We start from the raw sequence: 22,115 nt of genomic DNA, 5'->3' as shown, positions 1-22,115 counted from the left end.
AGAGAAATTTAGATCATTTCTAAGCTAATTTAGATCTATTTGATTAAACAAGGAAGCGAACTCAGGTTTGAATGACAGCCTACCAACAAAAAGTGGCTTAGTATTACAATTTTCGAGTCAAAAAAAAAGTTATATTGACATGGTGACCTCATCCTCAGAAAGGCTGAAGTATTACAACCCATAGAATAAGGAAAACTAGCTCCTAAGTGGGAAGGATCGTATTGAATAACCGAGGTGTTCCGTCCAAAAACTTACAAACTTGAATATCTCAACTATACCTCGGTACTCCGAACATGGAACTCCAAATATTTAAGAGTCTATTATTAGTAAGGCTAATCTATTGTACTTCAAAATTATATTTAATAAAGTTCCCACAAATTGCTAGTATTTCAAGTTGACATTCTCCATAAAGTGACTAAATAGTTCAGGTCGGATGAAAATCACCAACGGAACAAGGACAACCTGAGAATATCTAGGACCTAGATTTGAAAGCCAACAAGGTGAGGGAGAGTCTGATGGAAGAACCAGTTACTCCTGCAGAGACACCCAAAAATTGATCGGGACCTCCATTATCCGATCCTATGCGGATAATAAGTCAAACCTAAAACTGAACTCTAGGTAGTCATGCAGAGACAACCCATGATTGGCTGGGACCTCCGATATTCCAACCCTTGAGTCGACAAAAAAAACCTGACAAAAAATGTTAGACTCAGATGAGAAGACATACTCAATTCAATCACACAAGCAGAAAATTACCTATGAACCCAACCAATTGAGCAAAATAAGTTAACCTACCGACTTATTTAGGTCAAGGATATCAAAATGATAACCAACGAATGGATGGCAAGATGATCGAACATTCATCTATGCTACCTTGGACCTATGCTTAGCACAATACTAATGTACAAGAGATACATCGGTTAAACCAACCTACAAGACAAGTATTATGACCGAACTCAAATACTTAACAAAATTTTCAAAGGAAAGTTAGTTCATGCAAAAGATGTTTAATATACATGTAAAGGTTTTTACATGGTAACTGAGCATAAAACATTAAAAAAATATTATAGAAACATCATAAACAGGCTTTTGAAGCCTAGCCATCAGTGGATGAACTATTCCCACCTTCATCATCGTCGCCCAATCCAACTCAAAGGTTATTGAGGTTGGCTTCTTGAAAGAGCTTCTCCACTTAGGCCATCTAGTCCTAAAAACCCTTCATAAAGGAGAGGCAGTGCACTCGATGATCTCTAGCTTAAACTCCATTGAATACACATAATTCTCGATGGCCTTGACAACTTTCTCTTCAGACTGAGCAACCTTCTCTTCTGCCTTGGTTGCTTACTGTTCAGCTGCTTATATTTTTCTCTTGTCCTCAGCGAGTTCAAGCTCTGTGGCCTTGATTGTAGAGCTCCTTAGCTCTGTTCAGCTACCACCTTAGCTCTTTTCTCTACCTTCTCCAGCTTCTCCTCGGACTACTAAAGTTCAGTTTTTAGCTTTGCGTCCATCTCAAACAATTTCAGTTTGATGGCTTTTAGCCTCTCTTCGGCTTCTGCAGCATGACGTCTAAGCTCCATCATGCCGTTGTACATGAAACTGATGTTGTAAGCCGCTATTAAAAAGAAACATAATTAAGTTTGATACAAAAAATAAACTAAGGGATGGTAGTTCATCACTTACCCGAATTACCAAAATGAAGCCATCTTCGACGAGGTTGTTTGCAGGCCATGCCCGAAGCAAATTCTTGTCAATAAGGAATTCCATGGCCCTAACTAACTCCTTAGCCATCTGAGGACTCTTTAAAGTAAAGCCAAGTCTGTGGTCTTAACGAGGCACTTCGAAAGATAGACTTCCAGCTCAAGGGTAGAGGAGATTGGGGCTGAAGAGGTTGGAACGGACGATGATGGCTTGTAGTGAAGCTGCTACCTGCAGTGAAGGCTAAGGAGAGAAGATGGGCTCCGGTGGAGCAGAGTGGATGGAAGAAATGATCTCGACTTTAGGATCAAGCTCGACTTGTGTACTTGAGGCTCTGCATTGGAGCTTGATCCTTCAGTCAAGACTGAAGAATACTTGGTCGGTGGCCTCAGGGGGACCGAGAAGGAACCCTTCTAGGCTTTTTGTGTGGGAGGGCTCACTCCTAGTGGCCTTCTTTTTACAGACAACCTTTCTGAGCAGATAGAATCAACCTTCATTGCTGCAAAATTGAAGAGAAAAGTTAGATCTTGCTACTATTTGAATAAAGCACAAGAATACAATTCGAGTAGTTACCTTGAAGACTTGTTGGGCTCAAGCCGACATTGATTAAAGTTTGCTTGGACAGCAAATCCTGCAAGGGAAGTATATTATACCCGAGCAAAGTATCGAGCCATTATTGATCATCATTAGATAACCCCTGAGTCTAGTTCAATGACCTTCAAGGCTTTACCAAAGGATGTCGAAGCACCACAACTACTTAGAAGAGAGGAAGAAAAATCTCCTCTTCCACCCATGAATAGAGCATAGGGGTTTTCGAATTAGCTAGTGATCTTTTCGAGGAGAAAAATACCACCAGTTCCTCTCCTGAGGATGTCTTTTTAAGGTGAAGCAAGCTCAGAAGAGAGAACGAAGGGGTGGATGTTATACAATAGATAAAGGACAAGAAAGTCAATAAATGACCTGCTAAAAATTAGGAACTAGTGGGTTAGGGCCAAAAAATATACACAATTAGCTGGATGATAAAAGGATGAAGTGGAAACCTCAGCCCAACCTTAAGGGTCTCTCCGTACAAGCCAAGCCAAGATGGAGGAGGATTGGTAACCCATCATCGGGACCGGCAAGCTCATGATTGAATTTGGTAGGAATAAAGTATTGAACCTGAAGCCTGTCTAGATCCTCTTGGATGAGGACAAAATTTTTATTCTCAGGTCCAAAAAAAACTTCGAACCCAACCTCTAAACTAGTAGAGGGAGAACGTCGAGTCCAAGTTGAACCCTGGTCCATCAGCCAACTTCTAGCATAAGCTTCAACCTCATTCATGATGGAAAAGAGGAAAAAGAAAGAAGAAGGAGAAGAAAGAAGAAAGAAGGGGAAGGAAGAGAGTACCTAATCTACAGAATTCGAAGAAAACAAGAAAAAGAAGTGCTTTGAGCGGCCGAGAGTGCAAGCACTACATGCAATAGGTTGCATGAGATGCTAATGACAACACCACACCCTAAAAGTGAGTGCCTCACTGGAAAAAGCTTGCTAGAAGGACCGGAGAAGATGAAGATTTCTCACAAATGAGAGCGCAACATCACCACAATCAATCTCAAACGAATGCAAATGAGAAGGGGGGAGCTAAATGCCTTTTGTCGATGTGTGAACAACTATGATCAACACGACGCTATGGCTACCCCGAGTTGATCATGCCATGTTGCATCTCGAAATATGTAGCTATCAATTTACTCGATTCGCCATTTTAGTTCTTTTAAAAAAGCCCCATCACCACCCAAAAAATTATGCCAAAATAATGACACTTCGAGGAACTCAATCGATGCATTAAATACTGCTTCTAGAACCTTCTGCATGGTTCTAAGAATGCCCAAGTATGACCTCGATCACTTTAACAGTACTATTTTCTTCACCTAAGTGGAAAACAACCTTGGGCTCGGAAGTGGGGGGTAAGTGATATGGTGAATATTTATCAAGCTAACTGAGATATCCGGCCTTAGTCTTCTTCGAAGTGTATTACCTTGGTAATAACCGAAGCGCAAGTCTAACCCAACCAAGCAATAGAGAGTGCCACGTGTCTCTTTGAAGATCGTTTAAGAGCAATTGGTGATCACGAAGAATGTGATTGTGATCCCAACGATGGTTAGACCAGCTTAGCTATTATCTCACAATAAAAGCTATTATTATTGCATGCACAATGTGGAAAGCTGTTACCATGCAGTTATTGTGCGTCGTGGAGAGCCATTACCATGAAGTTATTGCATGCCCTGTTAATCTTGGTAATGAACCCCAACCTTATCCTTTATATACGGAAAACCATAGAACCTTCGGGTATAGGTCATTCTTTCTTCTTTTTCTCTCTTTAGAAACTCTTTCTCACTCTTTCTTTTAGTGTTGCTCCAGAGTTCAGACTGACTTGAGCGTCGGAAGGCCTCCCACTGGATAAACTCTAGCAAGAGAATTTTATTTTCAAGTCGATCCGGCATTCTCGAAATTTGATCAAGCTCGTCACTAATATCTTACTAGTCAGCATCCAATGTCCTATTTATCAGCCACAACACACCTGTTTAGAGTGGAAATGACCTCACCATTTGACCACGGTTACTTACCGACCTCAATCTTCACCTCAAATTCTAGCAACAATAAGTACCATGTGATATAGATCACACCATCATGTAGTTCATGGAGTGGCTCCAGCTCTTATCATAAATGATGCAGCTTCAAGTTTGTACAATCTAAGATGTGTTTCCAGGTTCATTGAATTCGCTCTCCACAATGGATACAGCATGCAATGCACCTGCAACATAACTGTCCAATTTATAGGATTGCAAGTGGACAAAGAAAATAGCCAAGCATTTAGATGTACAAACAATGACCCATGGACCCATCGTACTTGCATTTACACGTGTCCTCACTTTCCCTTAGGATAAATAAAAGAGTTAGCACTTATATTCCACGTTCCGCAAGTTCCATTCGCGGACGCTCTTGGGTCAACGGAGGGAAACCTACCGAACGCGTCGCACACGGTTGGTGCCGACCTGGACGCACCAACTCCCGCTCGCCCAAGGTCGCAGTAAAACGCCGTTCGTTTCCTCTAACCCACGCTCCGGTCTCTCTCTCTCTCTCTCTCTCTCTTTTTTTTCTTAATAAAAACAGTAATTTATATAACTCTAATTTGGATACATCCGGCCAAATTTAAAAAAAATAAAAAATATAAAAAAATAAAAATATTAGCAGCCACAGATGCCCAAAGAAACTTCTCAAAATGTCGAGCAATGTAGACGACGATTCACGCTCCGATCCTTTGAGTGTTTGACCCGAATGCCGTCAAGACGTCGCAATCTTACGCTCCTCCTCGTCCTATAAACGATACGTATTTTTTTAATTACTACTAGAAACGGCTCGGTCGCAGAAAGCCCGTTTGAGCTCGAATTATAGTAAGTTTGGCCGTCTTATATGAGAAGACATCAGAACGCGGAGGAGAAGCGAAGGCAAAGGCTGCTGTCTAAGTACTCGAGAGAGAATAGTGAATAGGCAGCGGTGATCTAGGGGGTCGGAGGATGGCGGGCGTGGATTGGGAATCGCTGACGGAGGCGACGTCGGGGGCGGTGGGGGCGCTGGCGAGCAACATCGTGCTGTACCCCCTCGACACCTGCAAGACCAAATACCAGGCCGAAGTCCGATCTCACGGTCGGCAGAAATACAGGTTTACGGGCTTTCTCATCCTCCTCTTCTTCTTCTTTTCTTTTGATTTGATTTCACTTTCGATTCAGTTTTGTGGTCTGGAATTTGATCTTCATACTTCTGATCAAAAGATAAAAAATGATGATATTCGTGTATTGATTCTTTGATCTGTCTGTCAGTTATTCATTGATTACGATCTGTAAGTTTGTTAGATTGGTTCTCTTTTCGAGGATCTGGAGAATTCCGTTGTTTTTTCTAAATTTTAGAATTTTGGAGTGGTATCTTGGTGTTTCTTTTTCTTTTACTTTTTCTTTTTGTTGTTGTGCCTTTCTGAGATGAAATGCATTATATTTATAATTATTCTTGATTTATTGACAACTATGTGACACAAAATGGAGTGTTCGTTGGCTATATGCTGTCTAAATATATTGGTGCTTGATGTTATTGTGGGCACCATGGTCTTCGTTAAATCTTAGTAAATTTTTTGGTCTAATTTGAAGAGATAAGATCACCTTCGAAATGTCTAGTTGCGAATTTGAAATCCCAGGTACACACTACAGGACTTTGACTTCCTCCCTTCTTTGGGAGGAGAATACCAAATTTTGGGGCTAATTCTTTATAAGGGAGATTATTATTTTTTTTTTTTAAAAAGAAAATTGTTTAGTGTTGAAGGATCTTGAAAGAAGAGGGGAGGACCTGAACTTTCCATTGATGAAAGTTGCAAGGAATGATTTGGAAAAGTGTTGCAGTAATACTTGAGGCTGCCCCTGGTAGGAATGATCAGGAAATGCGGACTTATAAAGCTGACCATTTTGCTGATGCAGGGCTTGATGGTTATCGTTCTGTCGCGGTAAAAGAACTAAGCTTGCATTGTGATTGTGGATGTTCCCGTAGGGAACAATTGAGTTGTCAGATTGGCTTTGAAAATAATCATCAAGATTTTGTAAATGATAATAATTTTGTCCGGATGATTGAGATAGAAATGACTTTTTATCAGGAGGGTTCTGATAGAAATGTTTGTAAAGAATTGTACACAATGTAATATGATGCATTCACCATCTTTCATGTATTCAGGCTCTTTTGTGTGGTTTTTCTTTTTTCGTGTTTCATAGTGGATATTATAATGTCTTCCCTTATATAAAACTAACCAATGTTTTTTCCTAGAAAACTTATTGGTAAAGTGACTTGGAATACTTATCAAATTATAGGCTTCATCCCACATATATACCCTTCTCTTCTGTGTTTAGTGAACCTCCTTATTGTAATTTAGTTTTAATTTGAGAATGTTTAATGTATTATTTAATCTTCCAGTATCAGTCAATCCGTATTATCAATCATTTTAAACCTTCACAATATGTTTCTTTAGAGTAAATAAAGGTCTTACTATAAGTTATTTTAAGTACAGGTATGTCAGGAAAGGTAGATTTACTAGCAGATATTAGTACAACGAGGGACAAACAGGAACCTAATGCAGCTGATGAAGGTTGGCACATTGAAAAACTTTTCATATTGATAGTTAATTATTTGAGGTAACTGATTTAAGATGAGGATTGCTGTCAGAGTTTTTTTACCCTCAAGTCAAGTTTCTTGTGATGTCATCATGGATGGAGGATATGCAGCTAAAATAAGTTCCTGGGACTTTCTCAATAGATGGTCCTAAAGGAGGTTCAACTTAACGAACTTTCTTGAGAAGATAAGGACAGCAAGAAACCTTGAAGCTTTGCTTGTTATATTATCAGAAATTATTTCAAACCTGAGGACTGATGTGAGTGCAAGTCATGCTTGTTGGATTCAAGGCCGTGTATGTGAAGAAAAGATAGCAATCAGAAGGTAACATAGAGTGACAATGGAGCCCAGTAAGAATTCCTTCACAAGATCAATCATGTACACACAGAATTTCTTTGATGAAGTTGAACTTTTGTTTCGGTTTGGGGATTACTGGTATATGGCTCAAGGAAACTCAAACAGTGAGCCATGGTGGAGTGAAAGGAAAAAATGCAGACAGTAGACAGAATGGAGAGAGAACCAGCTTATCATGCTAGCAGACAAGCAACTACGGCAAGCTTGAAGATGACTTAATGCAAAGCAAACACATAATTTATGCATATCCAGGTTATTTCGGAGATGGTTGAAGTCTAAGTTGAGGATAATTAGCAGCAGATTCAATGCACAGATGAATTGATTTGAGATTTGTTGCTTATTTTTACTCTCTTGTATAATAAGCAGCAGGATGACTTCTGATTAGAAATCAGATACGAAGTTCAGATAAGTAACCTCTGTGGACTAGCAGCAATCTATCAACAAAAAATATTAAAAAAAATGAAAGAAGATAGAGGGATAAGTGAAAGAAGTTGTATAAGAATAAGAAATGTGTGCAAAGAGGGAAAGAAAAAAGCCTGTGGCCACTTTGTCTTACTTAATATAACCATGTCCAAAAGTCCAAAACATTCGTCCAGAATACAGATTTTAATGCTTTTTTTACAGAGCCTCGATCAACTAAATGTCCAACCTTAATTATGATTCAGTTTTATGAAAAAGAAAAAACTATCCCAGACAGCTGACTGAAGTCCTCTATTTTATTTACCAATTAGCCCTCTTCTTGATTCTTACTAAAATTCATTAGGAACCATGGCAAACTACTCAGCCAGTCAATTCTTCCCTACTCTGTGCTGGCTGTTGCAATTTGTTTCCTTAACCAAGGTCCTCCCTAAAAACTTCGAACAGCCATTCTTCTGCTTAGATTTGCATGCCCAGAACAGTCCATCCAGTCTTCTGCTTGTATTTGGATGCCTAAGCAACTGATATGGTCTCCTAATCATCTCCTACATTTTCCCCTCATGGTCAACTTGTCTTAAAATTCGGGTTTGCGATTTTGATTGGTTTAGGATTTTAATTTCTATGTGCTCCCTGATAATCCTTTCCTTTCAACCATCCAGTTAGTAGGTATTTGTTTAATTAGACATACAGCTTTCTGTAACTTAATGGGTATATTTTGTTCAAACATATAGGAAAGTCGTTAAGCTCTAAACCCTTTTTGTAGTGCAGCCAATAAAGTAGGTTTGATACTGTGTTCTTCTTTGCTCATAAAATGGCTGTTATTGCTGGATCTTCACCTGTTGCCGCAACTGGTTTGAACTATTTAATTTATTTAGAATGACCAGCTATAGAAGATTGGCTGTACATGCACTTGCATGTACATTCTTACTAGTTCAAAGAAAAAAAGGGTTTGAAGACAATATTCTGATCACACAGAGAATCACTTGTACAAATTGCAAAATGACTTTGAGGAGGTTTTCATTGCTTTCATTGTCTTTAATGCTTTTGACTGTTATTCATTTTTCATAGTTTCGGTCAAGGATGGATGACTGAAGACACTTCAACTTCTGACAGTCCATGAAGACTTTGTCAATACTTTGCTCATCTAGGCTGCCCAGTTATTATTGGTTTCCTTCAATTACAGTGCTAATTAAACCCTTCCAACAATCATTTTCCTGCTCAGATTTGGAGGCCCAAAGTAATGCATATGGGCATCCTTTATTATTCCAATAAGCACTTGCTGTAAGAAAGTAATCTTCCTTTTTTCTTCTTTTTCTCACGTGGATGTGTTTCAGAGTCCCATCCCAGTCCCAGTTTCTATTTTCTCACAAGAATGAGATGGGACAGCCAGGACACCCTGCATCCTGTCAAGATCTAAAACCATGCTGACAAGAATAAATGAGGTTTAAATGGCCACTGCAGAATACTTTAGAACTCAAATAACAAGGTTTGTGAATTTGCTTTTGCTTCCTAGGGAAAAGCATATGGAAGTAGGTCAATTGTAGACTAAAAAATGAAACAAGGAAAAAAGGAGTATCCCTCCTACCCTTTCTACGCTGGTACCCTTGTTTTGATAACATAATGTTCATGAGTCCAACTTTATGGCCTGGAATGCATCTTTATAGTTCCTGCATCTGCCAGTTCTATGAATAAGACCTGCTCTACTGATGCTCAACATGGCCCTTGGGATCAAGTAGTATGCCTGTCAAACCCTTAAGCTTTCCATCGAAGTCCTTAGAATCAACCAAACATCCAAAGTTTTTGCAATTACATTTGGGTTGCTAGCATAAGATTTGTAATGTCAGTAGTGGTTTTATTGTTAAGCATCCATTATCATGTGATAGTAGTGATAGTAAATGTTAGCCGCCCATGGTGAACCTTAGTCAGCAGAGTATTGAAAATAACACCATATAACTAGAGAGTCTGTCAGGTCAAATGATGGATGTTAGACATCCATGCTTAAAGGCATCTATTAATATAGTATAATGCTCTCTGGATAGTGTCCTAATTCCATATTGTTTTATGGGGGACCCTATGTGCTGATCAAGTCAGATACTATATTGTAAAGAATTAGCTGATTAGCCTCTACCCCATATTGATGATTTTTTTTGGTGCAAGGAATTGGTTATCAATTATATAATTCTTTTATGAATCTTAAAGCTCACTCCCTAGAATACAGCTTATGGAAGTTAGACGACCAACAGAACATACTAAAGCTCATATATTATTTAAAAAATATCTGAGAATATCATAACTACATCAACTAGTCTGGATAGAGCATTGGTTGAGGTTATTAATCATTTCTTATATGGGTTTTTAACTTGTTTCTGTTTCACAGAGTTAACATAAAATGCTTAATTCTATCAAGGCAGTGTAACTAGTCTGGATAGAGCGGAGGTTGAAGTTATTAGTGAGTGCTTATACGTGTTTCTAACTTGGTTCTCCTTCACTGGATATCTTACTGTTCCGGCAGACCATCATTTACATGGCATAATTTATTTATCTAATTTCTTTTGAACTGTATTTTCTAGGAACCTTTCAGATGTCTTGTGGGAAGCAATTTCTACGCACCAAGTTCTTTCCCTGTACCAAGGACTTGGGACCAAGAATTTGCAATCTTTCATATCACAGTTTGTTTATTTTTATGGCTATAACTATTTCAAGCGGTTGTATTTGGAAAGAAGTGGAGCCAAATCTGTTGGAATGAAAGCCAACTTGGCTGTAGCTGCTGCTGCTGGTGCTTGCACTGCCATCGTGACACAGGTAGTCAATAATTAGACATGAAATTCGATATCAGGTTTAAGTAGATTCCTGCTTTCAGGCATTGTAGCAAACTTTCTATTTAGAATTTTGAGTATAGTTTGTGTTGCTTCTCTTTTTTGTTAATTTTTTTTCTTTATTCAGCCATTGGATACAGCATCTTCCAGAATGCAAACGAGTTCTTTTGGTAAATCCAAGGGATTATTTGAAACTTTTTCAGAGGGTTCATGGAGTGATGCATTTGATGGTCTGGGAGTATCTCTTCTATTAACCTCAAATCCTGCTATTCAGGTACCGTAATGGTAACTTTTAGTACTGAGATCATATGAAATACTATGCAAAGTGAAAATATAAATTGCATATTAGTTGACACATCATGTAGCTTCTCTATTGTTTATGCAATTTATTAAACTAGTGTTAGTATTTTACCTACTAATCTAGTAAGTAGAACTTTGAATGCATGCTGTGGGCCAAAAAAATCAGATTTAGATCGGTTTTGAAGTAATTAAATGGTTCTCTATTTCTTAAGTTAGTTAGTTTATCAGAATGTTTGGTTGAAAGGTTCTGCAATGATCAGTTTCAAGGATATGGAGGTGAAATCTTAAAGTTGCTGCATAGGGCTCTGAGCATGGAATAATCTGTGTGAGGGGAAAAAATGACAATAGAATAAAAATATGCCATTCCTGGCATACTCTCTGATTTCTTCTAATTCTATTTCCTTTCCCAAGTTCTCATTGGACAAACAGATTAATTAGTTTAATGTGTAGAGTGGATGAAGAGAATAAATCTTCCAATAAATATGATATGACAGTTCTATGCAATACTGGTTACTTCATTGAATCATAAGGGATTTCTTTAAAGCAGGAAAGTAAGACATAACCTTATGTGGTTGTGGACTTATGAAACCCCAGGCTTTTAAAAATCAGTCAGTCTTGGTTTTGGTGAGTTGAGCTTGCAAGTTTGATTTCAGCTGTTCCGCTCTAGTTTCAGAACTTTCAGCCAAAATATCAATACTATAAAACAAGCGACATAAATTAGGAATCATTTTAAAATTTATTGTATTGTTTGTAATTTATGGCATTTGGTGGTGCCATGCTGAAAAGTCAAAATATTATTTATTTTTCAATGACGATGTAGAACAAAACAGCCATCGCATCTATGAGATTTAAGCCATAGGATAGCCTACAGTATGTCAACAAAAATTTTCTTCAAGTTTTTATGAAACCAATAATGCAGCTCCCAAATCTTGAAACATGCAAAATCTAAGTTCAATGTGAGAATAAGTTTCTTCAAATTTGATAAAAATAAAGATATGACAAGGCATTGAAATCATGACCCATATATATTTAGCAGATTTAGCACTATATTTGTTTCCATCTGAAACTTTATGCCTAACTGCTGTTTTAGATCAGTTACCAGTGAAAATATAATCACTTTATTAGTGGCTATTTACTGATCCCATCTTTCGTGGAATCGATTCCCCTTTTGTTTTGAATGTACAAAAATTTGTGGAGCTCAGCATGTCGGGAAGAGTGGGAGAATGGTCTTGTGCTTATATTATTACTACTTTACCAATATTCGATGCTAGGTCATTCACTGCATTACTATACCTTCCTTATTCCTTGTACATTTTATGGGTTTAGCAGTTTTAATGTTTCAGCTGAGACTTCATACCATGGTGAAATCATATGTGCGCCAAATAATCTTTATCCTTTTTGGTTGAAAATTCTCTCTAATATATTAAAGCAGGTTTTGCTGTGCTGGAATCTAAGCTCGGACCGGTTGCCCGGCGGCACGGGTCGGTATGCCCCCATACTGTTCTGTGCTGGGCCTGTACCAACATTGTAGAGGAGGCTGGGGAGAGGGAGAACGAGAGAGCAGAAAAGAGAGAGAGAAGGGGGAGAGAGGGAGGGAGAGAGAACAAGGGCAGCGGAGGCCGGCAAGCCGCATGGACGAGGCGGAGGGGCTCCATTTGCCGACTTCACTTAAACATCGCGAAATTAAAAAGGGGCCCCCCTTTGAGACCTCTATTTTGAACGAAGTAGCAGATTCGGAGGAGAAAACCCTCCTCTGCCTCCTCCGCACGGCTCACCAGTCTCCACCGGTCCTTTGCCGGCCGGCCTCCACCTTCCTCTCCCTCTCCCTCCCCCACTTGCTCTCTCTCTTTTTCTCTCTTTCTTTCTTGTTCTCCCCCACTATTGACGGATTTTCGTTTTGATTGCCGAAACTGTCCCGGTCCGCTGCTGGTGCGGCTTGGTACACCCCAAACCATCCAATTTGGGATGCTTCTGCCGCCATGCATTAAAGAATTCTAGTATTGAAAATACACACTTTCTGCTTACTGCATATTTGGCTCCTTTTCCGCAAGTGGCTTGTCAACCTTCTGACGTTTTGTGCTTTATATCCTTTTGGATCTAGGCCAGTATTCACAGTATTTGGATTTTGGACAAATAAAAATATGCACTGTTAGCTAAACAAGGTTATTTCCTTGAAACAATGGCATTGTCGATATTCTATTGTTTGTTCATCTAATTTGGTCAACATGTTAGCTGGCTCCTGAACAAGTTAGACGTTGGTTCCTGAAATAGTGGGACATTACTCTGCATATGTGGAATAGTAAAATTAGATTCCAACACATTTACTAGGGAGTTAGCAGGAGCAGAAGTTTATAAGCATTTATGTTTTATGTTTTGTACTTCAATATCTATCTCACTGAAAAATCAGTTGCCATTATTTGTAAATACAAAATACCTTAACCTCCTCAACCAACAAGTCTATTGCATTTCAATGGGGCTGAGTTTATGCATGAATTATAATCCAATAGATTTCTTTTTTTTTTTTTTTTTTTGTGGTACTTTTCAAGCTGTTGTCAACTTGTTAACAAGGATTTAGTTCTGGCCTAGAGAACTTTGGGCAAGAGATAGGCTTGCTTTGAAACTTAGAAGGTTGTTTAGTCAATATGTTAAACTACTTGTCACATACTTTAAGCTTATACAAAGCAGTGCTCCAAAGAGTCCTTTTTGGCTTGGTTAGAGCGTAGATGAAAGAGGAGATATAGCCACCAAGGTGGTAGCCTAGTGGTACTGGGCAGCAATTCTAACCATAAGGTCCCAAGTTCGAATCGCTGCGGCGACGATTAAATTGTGGACCGAAGCTCACTACTTTGGCCACTGCTTGGACTTGTGGTGTAGGACCGCTCTTGAACCGCTAGTAGCCGGGGTGGTGCCGGGTGTGACGTACTCACACGTGGGACTCGAGCCAGAGCTCAGAGGAGTAGCTGAGCCGGGCCTACGGGTGGGGAGGGTATGAGTAAAACCGGTCGGGGTGCCCAACACACGGCCATTTCTGCCCGCATCGAACATTCTCCTGGCGGGGCGGGGGCCCAGTGGGGGCTGCTACGCGGGGGTGGGCTTGTCCCTTCCTCCCCCCTACCCCTTTTTCTTTAGCAAAAAAAAAAAAAAAAAAAAAAAAAAAAAAAAAAAAGAGGAGATATGGACTAAAAAGGAATTGTAAACATTTTTGAAGCCAAGGGAACAAACTCAAAGAGAATCTCCTTATTTCAACTATCAAATCTTTGAAAAGTCTTGTAAATGTGTTATTATGAAATAATTTTTTCATTTTAATCCTATGTACAAATTTTCAGATGCTGCATTTTGAGGAACATTTGTGATTAAGTGGGTACAAAAATGAATGGTTTTAATGACATGATTTGATGTTTTACAATAATATGAGCATCAGAATCTATTGATTGAAAATCAATACATGTTTTGTGATATGCAGATCATCATGATCAACAAAGTGGACTCTCGATTTAAATGTCCTATCATGTATTTTAGCATACTAGTATAATAGGCATTTGTATTTCTGCACCCACTTGATGCATAAATTAGAGATCTTAAAATGATATAATAAAACTTCTAGGTATTTTTAAATGTGGAAACCAAAGTCGATAATAGTGATCTTTGATTTGGATGGTTCACCATTTATTTTAGAATCATTAAATTTTTTAACTACAGCTTTAACATTTCGTGTGCAATCGAATTCATATGCATATGCATATATATTGTATATGTGTATACAAGGTCCGCCATACCGGTTGGCGTACCGGTGGTGCCCAGAGCGGTACGTAGCGGTCTCATACCGATCTCGGTTGAATGGCCGGGTTTTTGGTTCCGGCCCCTTTTTTTTTCTAAAAGTTGTCTCTGTTGAATCTTATTGTGTGAAATTAAGTGAAGTTTGATGTTTTTTTATTTTATTTTTTATGATTTTTGATGTTTCTATGTTTAGGTTTAGGGTTGAAGATAGATGATGCATCTTATTACTTCCAAATGATACAAATGATAAAATGATACACAAAATATCTTCAAATTAAGATACAATCATTTACCAAAATATCTCCAAATGATGCACAAAAATTTTGAAAAACTGACGTACTGGTGCGAACCGGCCGGTTGGCACCGGTATGTCACCGGTACCAGCCGGTTCTCCAAAAAAACCAATCCGGTACTGGATCATGTTGATCTGGTACCGTTTAGGGCGGTACTGGCCCGTACCGGCCGGTACAGCAGACTCTGTGTGTATATGTATATATATTAATGGATATATATAGGAAAAGGCCTAGAATCCAGCATCCAATGTGTTGGACTCCGAATCTTTTCCCTTTCTGCCCCACCCCGACAAACATACTTGTGCTTGCATGCATATGGGCTCGAAAAAAGGGACCCAAAATTAGAAACCCTTTTTGTCATGTGTCTTTCTCTCTCTCTCCGCTTGATTTTCAACTGTGTTTCTCTCTTCTCTCTTCTTTCTTTGGCCTTGGTCTATCATTCCCCCAACTATTCACCCCTCCCCCCCCCCCCCCCCAAAAAAAAAAAGAAGAGGAAAAAAAAAACAACTCTCTTTACTATGGTTTTTGAGGTGTACCTTCTTCAACCTTATTTTCATTTTATTCTCCAAATATTGCATCTTCTTTACTTTTATAGAGTCCACGGACTCGCACTTTGCGACTAAAAATGGCCTAGAGCTGAGGTTTGTTGCCCATTAAATTTGAGACCTTATATTGCTTTATATAGGCTAAAAAAATCTGAAATTTCTGCTTGCCTGTCGTGAATTATAACTCATTAAAATTCTACTTTATATATGACTAAACACTATTGAATGATTTTTGGAAAATATGTTGATAAAACTCTATCTGGAATTATGATTTTATTATTCTTCTTATTTTATTCTGAACTAAAATTGAAAATCAGATATCATGTAATGATCTTAGAAATTGACTATAAGCCACTGTAAAAGCATCAGAAGCTTCTTTAAAAAAAAAAGATATAAGGATAATGTAGTTTGAGCATAGAGGGTTTAAATATTTTCCATCGCATGGTTTGTCAGCATCATGCTAGTGATTTGTCTGTAAGTTGTCAGTTTCAGTGAAGGAGACCTCAAATTAACATAGGACAAGGTAATTAGCATATGATGTCATTGCCCACCTTTCTGATACATCAGTTTGTGCTATGAACCTTCATATGTGCATCCTTGATGAGCTGGACCACTTGGTTATACTGCGGTGTGGAGATTACAATTATATGCCAAAACTATTTTTATTCATCATGTGTTCTTTGCTGCTGAATGATGAGAATGTTATTTGAGAATTAAAAAAACTTTTCCATTTGATCTTGTGTAATTAACAAACTCAATGGGTGGAAACACCACAATATTCCTATTATAATTAGGAATTTAAGAAAGCGAACCTAATTAACTTTTGACTTGACAACATTGCAGTACACAGTTTTTGATCAGCTGAAACAAAGACTTTTAAAGAGGCGACAAAGCACTCAGGTTTCCCCAGCTACTGCAAAATCTTCTCCAGAAGCTCTTTCAGCCTTCTCAGCTTTTGTATTAGGTGCCCTTTCAAAGAGTGTGGCAACAATCCTAACTTATCCAGCAATCAGGTAGCAAGGTCTTCCAATGATTTTCTAACTCAGTATTAACCATATTAATTCCTAGAATGAATCTGTGCTAATAAAAAGCTGCTCATCCTTTCATAATTTGCTGTTTCGTGTTTTTTGTTAATTTGCTCGGTATAATGTCATGAGGTTAATTTGCTATTTCCTGTGGCAAGCTGATAATCATTGTAGCAACTCTGAGATCAAGAACTTGTGAACAGGTGTAAAGTCATGATTCAGGCTTCTAGTTCACATGATGGCTCCGAAAAGGATGGGTCATCCAAACCACCCAAGACAATTATAGATGCTTTACATGCTATATGGAGAAAAGAAGGCATTTCTGGTTTCTATAAGGGGTTGCAGGCTCAGATTTTGAAGACTGTCCTGAGCTCTGCATTGCTGCTGATGATTAAGGAGAAAATTTCTAGGTATACTTGGATCTCAATGCTTGCTCTTCGAAGATATCTGTTGGTTTCTCAGAGGAGGATAAAGAGCACATAGATATCCATACTTATATCTATCTTAGAAATAACATGGCTGATTAATTTCCGATATGCAAAATTTTTGTTGGTCAAAGGAATAGGTGTCAGAAGTGAGGCAGCCAACTGTTGTTGAAATTTTCTCCAGAAAAAAAGACGTAAAAAATTTAGTTCAGATATTTGCTCTACTTTTATTTGCTTGCTTCTATTACTCGAACAATGGCCTCTCAGGGAGGATGTCACATGAATAATCTGCAGGAAAATTGTTGGATGTAATGAGATATTGAGTTGGGGCATCATAAGTGCTGATACTGTTTCTTGCTTTGGAATGCCATGGCTCTTCTGGGTTTAATATTTCTTGTGCTTTATTATGCAAATGATCATATGATGAGTCAAAAAGAACACTCCAAATCTGGCTCATGTTGCTTTTGTTCTTTCCTTCCGTAAATACTCGTAGAAATCCAACATTGAGTCGTCATTGTTTTCCTCATTATTGGAATATTATGGTGATTAAGGTCTTATTTGGATGCTGGAAGATCCTATCAACCCGTAAGATTTCTGGCAGGATATCACCTTTGAAATTACGATAGAAATGGCATAGACGAAGGTCGTCGGGGAGGCCAGAGGAGTAAGTAATCCTTTTTTAAGGGGTAAATAGGAAAAAGAAATGGAGACTTGTCCAACTCCACCATGCTGAATGGACTTCTTCCATGAATATCAACTTTATATGCTGTTGACTGAAATTTGTCTGTTTGCATGTATGTTTTCGCGGGATGACCTACTATCCCATGGTTTATTCGAAGGTTATTTTGCAACCAAAAGCAGTCTTAGAAATCCATGAAATGGTCCTGCTCCAGCTTCCTGGAAGAAGAAAAAGGCCAGGGTTATCAGCTTATATATAGCAAAAAATGTTTAACTCCTTAAATTTCCGATAATTATCTATACAATATTCAATGCTGGAGTTCAAATGATCGAGGTACTAAATTATTTTAAAACATTATGTGCATTATTGATATATTGAATTATAGTATTTTTGAGACTATTGGAAGCTTTCTTGAACCAGTTGATTGCTATTATTGGTACCGATAGTGAGTAAATACATTACAATCACATTATTTTAGTCCTTGTAGTATCTTGCTTAAGCCTTTTAGTGCAAATCATGGGAGAAAGCTTTTGAAAAGTTGAGTTTCATTTAACAAACTCTAGGGCATTGATTTAAATACTTGCAGCTTTTGAAAATCCGTGTACATTTTGAAAAAGAAATAGCTACCAAGTGAAAGACTTGGCTTTTAAAAAGTTAACAAGTAAACTGCACCATGTAAAACGATAAGAAACTGAGCTACCATTTTTCGGAGCTTTTAAAAAGCTGAATTTCATATAACAAGCCATTGAAAAATTTATATTACAACTATCTCCTCGTAAAGGAACTAATTGAACATGAGAAGTTCCACTTTTTAAAAGATTTTTTGCATATATAAACTTTTATAAATATCTAAAATTGCATGTATACTTTTTCAAATTTACTGTTTGCATGTATAACCTTATAAATTACTGTTTTTATTTATAAATATCTGAAACTGCATATGTAACTTTGTAAATTTTTTATTTATATGCATACCCTTACAAATTATTTCTTTTTGTATGTCTACCTTTATTAAATTAAGGACATACACACAAAAACAAGTAATTTATAAGGGTTTACATGCAAAAATAAATAATCCATAAGAATATATATGCAAGTAGTAAATTTGTAAGTATATAAAAAGAATAATTAATAAAGTATACATATAAATAGTAAATTTGATAGGGTGTTCATGCCATTTCAGATATTTATAAAGATATATACGCAAAAAAAAATCTTTTTTAAAAAGTTCTAAGCCGAGTTTTTTATTGGCTTTAGATGGATTCATGGACACTATATTTCATTCGATGCAATATGTGATCAAGGTGTTGGATTTTTCAGCTGAGAACATGTTGCAAGAATAAAAGAATAGAAAAATAATGAAAGAAAAAAAAGGAAAGTACTAAACGCGTTCTTCCACCTCTAGAAATCAACTAAAGAAGTTACTACAAACACATTTTACTCATGGTAAGTTTCCATGTCTAGAGACTTTTACGCCATCAATATTGATGTAGTACGACTCAAGCGTTACGCTTTAGGTGAGATTGAGATAATAATAGTTGCTCGCCAAATATACAAGAGAAAGTAACTACAAGCTGCTACAACATCAAAAATGTATCAATTTTCAAAGTTAACATGGAGAAAGTAAGTTGCAATTAAAATTATTGTTATCTTGATCTTAGGCAATACAATTCAATATATTTAATTAGATGGTTTTGCAAGGTTAAAAAAATATGCAGCTTATGAAGATTCACAAAAATCTCAATCCATCATAACTTTACTTCTTTTTGAAGGTTAATCTTGTATACTTATCTTTCTAAAATGTTAATTATTTCCCAACCAAATAAAGATGTTAATTTTTAGGCAGCATTTGATAGGTCAGATAAATTTTAAAGGAACGTCCCTTGTATTGTCCAATGGTAAGCTATTCTATAGGATAAATCTTGGAGGGATAAGTTTAAGAAACATATTCAACTCCACAGCATAAACACTCTCCATATGTCTTCATGTGTTCATACGATATCATCGCAATGTGAAATATCAAATGCTTCGGCTTTTGAAATTGGTCTGGTAGATGCTCCTGGCATAAAATTGAAAGATTTTTTATAAGCTTATGGATAGAGATGCTGGTGGGAGCCATACTCATTGCTACCGTAAACAAGACCACAAGAATATCCTTCCTTCTAGATGATGAAATGTTATGGAAGGTGGGGAAGCTGAAAGCATACTTAAACATTTTCAAACTCAAACTTTGGAAAAGCATACTTACACATTTTCAAACTCAAACTTTGGAAAATCTATCAATTTACCGTGCAGTACAATTATATGATAGAAAGAAAAACTAAAATATTTTGGGCAGATGGGAAGTTGACTATGGTAAATTTGGTGATGTCATTTCAAGTAATGAGAGATTTTTTTTAATTAAAATTTATTTGGGTCCATTATGAATTAGAACAATCTTGAGACTTAAGAACGAGTCTAATAAGGTTGTAAGCCATTGCCATCTTTGCTCAAAATCATCCCATGCTTTTCACATTTCTTTCATTATTCTTCAAATGATTTTAACTAGTGATGGGGAAAATATTTGGTAACTCTGACCTCTAACAAAATCTCTCCCTTTACTCGAATATAAGCCGAAAAGAGCTACCTCAGCCACAGCCAAGCAGCCGACCATCCAACGTGAACTCCTCGGCCCCAGCTAAAGAGCCAGTGAACTGAGGAATCATCGCTCGGGCAGGATAATTGGCATGAGTCGACAAGGGCTGACAGTCCCAACAACCAAAGAGAGAAAAAACCAGCATCGCATGCTTCACAAGGCCGCACTCCGACCTCCCAAGGATTGTTGCAGAGCCCCAAACCTGCTTCATTGGAGTGGCCCGCCGCGCCTGTAGATAATAAGCATTCCACCTGCTTATTCAATAGGAGCAGGCATTGATCATGGCGGTCTAGAGCCTACAGCAAGCAATGGCACGGCCAGTCCAACTAGAACCTGGCAGCATAGCCCCCATTCTCAGTCATCGGTACACCACATGCCCCAAGACAGCCCCCATTCTCAGGACTGAGATTCTGAGCAGTTGCGTCAGAGTCAGCACACCCGACGGAGCGACCCCACCCGGAATGGAAGACGGTGCACTCCAAGCCCCCATTCCGGTGGGGACTTCGTCCAGAGCCTCTCGCCTGTTCGTCCTGTAGAGTCTCCGCCTCAGCGGGGTATCAACCTCGATAGGAGGATCGAGAAAATGGACCGCCAGATTTAGGGCCTCAAAGGGCAGGCTCCGTGTTGAGCAACAACCTTAACTTCTCCTCGTAGCCTCCTTTCTTCCAATAGATTATGGAAGAACCAATCCCACATTGGTTCAAGATGCCTCAAGTGGAGCCGTACGACAGCACCTCGGATCTCTTGGATCACCTTGTGAGCTTCAAATTTCTCATGATGCTGCATAGAGCCACTAATGTCGTGCTTTACAAAGCATTCCCTACAACCCTGCGCAAAGTGGCTTGGTTTTAATTCCTAGGCTTTGACTTGAGTGTATCCACACCTTTGGGCATCTCACTTGCCTCTTCACGACGCACTTCATCTCCAACCAAAGATGACATTGTGGCTCGGACATGCCGGTCGGCATCAAGCAGCGGAAGAGGGAATCCCTCAGAGAATATGTCAGCACTTCAACACAAAGACGCTAGAGGTCCGTGACCTAGATTAGTCGGTCGCAATGTCTGCAACAAAGAGCAGTCTACGGCTATCAAGCTTTCTCTTCTCCCTGAAAATGCGCTTCCTCATTGACTTCATTGAAATGTTGGCACGAGCCGACAAGTATATTAACGCCGAGGAAGCTATGATATCCTGCTACGAATCTGCTAACGGAAGACTCCCCCAAGAAACCAAGAGGAGATGCGAGGAGCAAAGAGAGCTGAGAAGTGTCTCACTTCGGCACGAGGAGGGCTCGTGACGGCCCAAAAGCCCTCCTCGAAAGTTGGGGAGGTCCACCCCTCTTACTACTTTGTGGGCCCAGATCCTCATGAAAATTGAAGGACGAGGCTATTTATGCCTGCCGCATCTAATGAAGGCCTGATGACTAAGAGAGGCCAAAAAAATTACTGCCGCTTCCACTGAGACCATGGCCACGACACCGAGCAGTGCATTCAACTCAAGGACGAAATCGAAGTACTCATCTAGCATGGGTGGCAAGACCGATATGTACGCCCTCGGCAGAACCAAAAAGCGCATGCTTTGGCCTTTGATCCACCGCCCCCAGAATAGACAATCGCCCAACATCATCGCAGGCAAGCTTGCCGAGACCCCCAAGTGCCTCAGATAGCTGAACCTCTCAAAAAAGACGACCACAGAGTCGCCATAAATCATGCACATAGATGGGTTATCGTGCCCAGGGGGCAGCAAAGCTGGTCCTATGCTCACCGACCCTAGCAAAGTATGTTCCCTAGTTCGAATCCTTCGCCACGAGTAGCGAAGCTAAGTGCAAGGTGCTTATCACCAAACTCAAGCCTTTGAAGAATCTTGAAATCCGGCAACTAAAGATCTTCAGCGTATGGTTGGGAGACCTCGACAGCGCCCCGATCTGGTGGCCTTAGGACCGCAGTAAGCTTCTGCCTGTTATTAGTAAGGCT

At 38.8% G+C, this 22,115-nt stretch overlaps 1 protein-coding gene across 1 annotated transcript; it reads left to right on the top strand.

Moving 5' to 3' along the window:
- Positions 1 to 5,084: 5,084 nt before the first annotated feature.
- On the top strand, positions 5,085 to 17,219 carry LOC103712343 (peroxisomal adenine nucleotide carrier 1-like). Its single transcript, XM_008798839.4, has 5 exons — positions 5,085 to 5,395; positions 10,221 to 10,452; positions 10,594 to 10,740; positions 16,225 to 16,394; positions 16,610 to 17,219. The coding sequence occupies exons 1-5, from the start codon at positions 5,250 to 5,252 to the stop codon at positions 16,887 to 16,889; spliced, it is 975 nt and encodes a 324-aa protein (XP_008797061.2). The 5' UTR covers positions 5,085 to 5,249; the 3' UTR covers positions 16,890 to 17,219.
- The last annotated feature ends 4,896 nt before the right edge of the window (positions 17,220 to 22,115 follow it).

The sequence above is a fragment of the Phoenix dactylifera genome, unplaced genomic scaffold (assembly GCF_009389715.1).
Source record: "Phoenix dactylifera cultivar Barhee BC4 unplaced genomic scaffold, palm_55x_up_171113_PBpolish2nd_filt_p 000026F, whole genome shotgun sequence".
NCBI lineage: Eukaryota > Viridiplantae > Streptophyta > Magnoliopsida > Arecales > Arecaceae > Phoenix > Phoenix dactylifera.
This window is presented reverse-complemented; position numbering and strand designations above follow the sequence as displayed.